The sequence below is a fragment of the Uloborus diversus genome, chromosome 3 (genome assembly GCF_026930045.1).
Source record: "Uloborus diversus isolate 005 chromosome 3, Udiv.v.3.1, whole genome shotgun sequence".
Classification (NCBI taxonomy): domain Eukaryota; kingdom Metazoa; phylum Arthropoda; class Arachnida; order Araneae; family Uloboridae; genus Uloborus; species Uloborus diversus.
In genome coordinates this window covers 31,522,399-31,524,499 of record NC_072733.1, presented here as the reverse complement: position 1 = coordinate 31,524,499, position 2,101 = coordinate 31,522,399, and the positions used below count along the sequence as shown (strand labels likewise).

At 38.1% G+C, this 2,101-nt stretch overlaps 1 protein-coding gene across 1 annotated transcript; it reads left to right on the top strand.

Annotated features, from left to right (window-relative positions):
- Positions 1 to 482: 482 nt before the first annotated feature.
- On the top strand, positions 483 to 1,688 carry LOC129218319 (uncharacterized). The gene has a single exon (XM_054852555.1). It carries the CDS (start codon positions 483 to 485, stop codon positions 1,686 to 1,688), a length of 1,206 nt encoding a protein of 401 aa, XP_054708530.1.
- Positions 1,689 to 2,101: the final 413 nt, after the last annotated feature.

The following is a 2,101-nucleotide window of genomic DNA, read 5'->3' as shown; positions in this document are numbered from 1 at the left end:
CCGAATTTTCTTATATTTTGAAGTCAAGAATAGAATCCTTAGGAATAAAATCTGAATCTCAAAGAGAATTAACACACGTTGTGTTTGGAGGGAGAACATCTGATATGAATCATAAATGTTATAATATCAAGGTTGAGAATCTGCATACTGGTTATAGCTGCCAAGTTCCTGTTCTCGATCAGCCTATTATTTGTTGATCCATACCTAGTCTACAGAAAGGACCTTGGATAACCGAGCTAGCCGAAAAAGGAATTCATATCACAGATGTTAATTTGGTCAATCCACAGATTGATCTTTTGATAGGCTCAAACTTTACCGGAAATATTTATACTGGAAAAATACAAAAATTAAGTACAGGTATTTTTCCATGGAAACGTTACTCGATTCTATTGCTGCTGCAGTTACCTCCCTTCTAATTCACAATCAAGATATCAGAAACCTGTGGATCAAGATATCAGAAAGTGGTTGAAATTCCAAGATATATGTCAATCGACAACTGTGTATCAATCAGTCTTTATACATTCTGTGATGCATCTAAATTGTCTTTCGCAACAGTCATTTTCTTAAGAAGCGAAAGTAAAGATCAAGTGTCAGTGCAATTAGTTCTTGCTAAATCAAGAATTGCACCATTGAAAACGATGTCAATCCCTAGGCTGGAATTAATGGCATGCACAATAGGCGTACGTCTTACTGATACAGTAAAAAAGGCTTTAAGTATCCAAGACATTGAAAAATATTATTGGACGGACTCGACTTCAGTGTTGTATTGGATAACTCATGACGATACATGGACTGTGTTTGTAAAAAATCGAGTTAAGGAGATAAGGAAATTGTCTGACCAAACAAAGTGGCGACATGTGCCAGGCTCAGAGAATCCTTCGGACTTACCTTCAAGAGGTTGCTCAGTGCACAAACTGATAGAATCTCATTGGTGGGAGGGTCCTCATTGGCTGAAGTTGTCAAAAGAAGAATGGCCTCATTCTACCTTTATTGATGACACAGAAAAAGTTGATAGTGAGATGAGCAAGATAGTTGCAACGGCATTAAATAATGTCAAGGACTTTTCTTCGAAAGTTTTCAGCTACTTTTCGACATACAAGAAAAATCTAAAAATGATGGGATGGATATCAAGGTTCTTAGAAAATTCCCGTAAGAAAAGAGAAGAAAGACAGCAGGGAGAGCTTAAAGTTCATGAGCTAGAAAAGGCAGAAAAAGTAAAATTCATACAACATAACTCCTTCTCATCTGAGGATATTGAAAAATTAAAGTTCATTTGTGTGTTTGAAGATGAAGGAATTTTGAGAGTCAAGACAAAGCTTTTCAGAAGGAAAGATAAAGAAGATTTTAAATGTCCCATAGTTTTACCCTCTGATCATCCTCTAGTGGAACAGTTAATTTACGAAAGACATTTGGTCTCATGCCACAGTGGAACCCAAGTTGTCCTGGCAGATCTTCGAGAAAAATTTTGGATTCTTAGAGGCCGGAAGACGGTTCAAAGGATCTTGAAACAATGCATTCGATGTAAGAGAAATGCTTCAAAGAAATTAGAAACCATGCCTGCTCCCCTTCCGGAAGAAAGGGTACGAGATGCATTGGTTTTTGAAGTGACAGGGGTTGACCTGGCCGGACCACTTTACTTGAAGAAGGGGGATAAAGCATGGATATTATTACTTACTTGCGCCGTGTAACGGACTGTACATTTGGAATTGATTCAGAGCCTTTCCACTGACTGATTTTTACTTGGATTAAGAAGATTTACAGCAAGAAGAGGCAGACCTCGAAAAATATATAGTGACAATGGAAAAATTTTTGTTGGCGCGGTTAATCAATTGCCTCCCTTGACTGGAGTAAAATACTTCAAGAGAGTTCAATTTTGAGAATTCAATGGGAGTTCAGCCCTCCTACAGCCCCTTGGTGGGGCGGGTTTTGGGAACGTATAGTCCAAATGGTGAAGAAAATCTTGAGAAGAGTTTTGGGAATAGCTTCCTTAAATTTCGAAGAGTTGTGTACAATTCTATGTGATGCAAAAGCAGTTATCAACTCACTGCCACTAAACTATCTATCTGAAGATCCGGAGGACTTGACACCATTAACTCCAGCA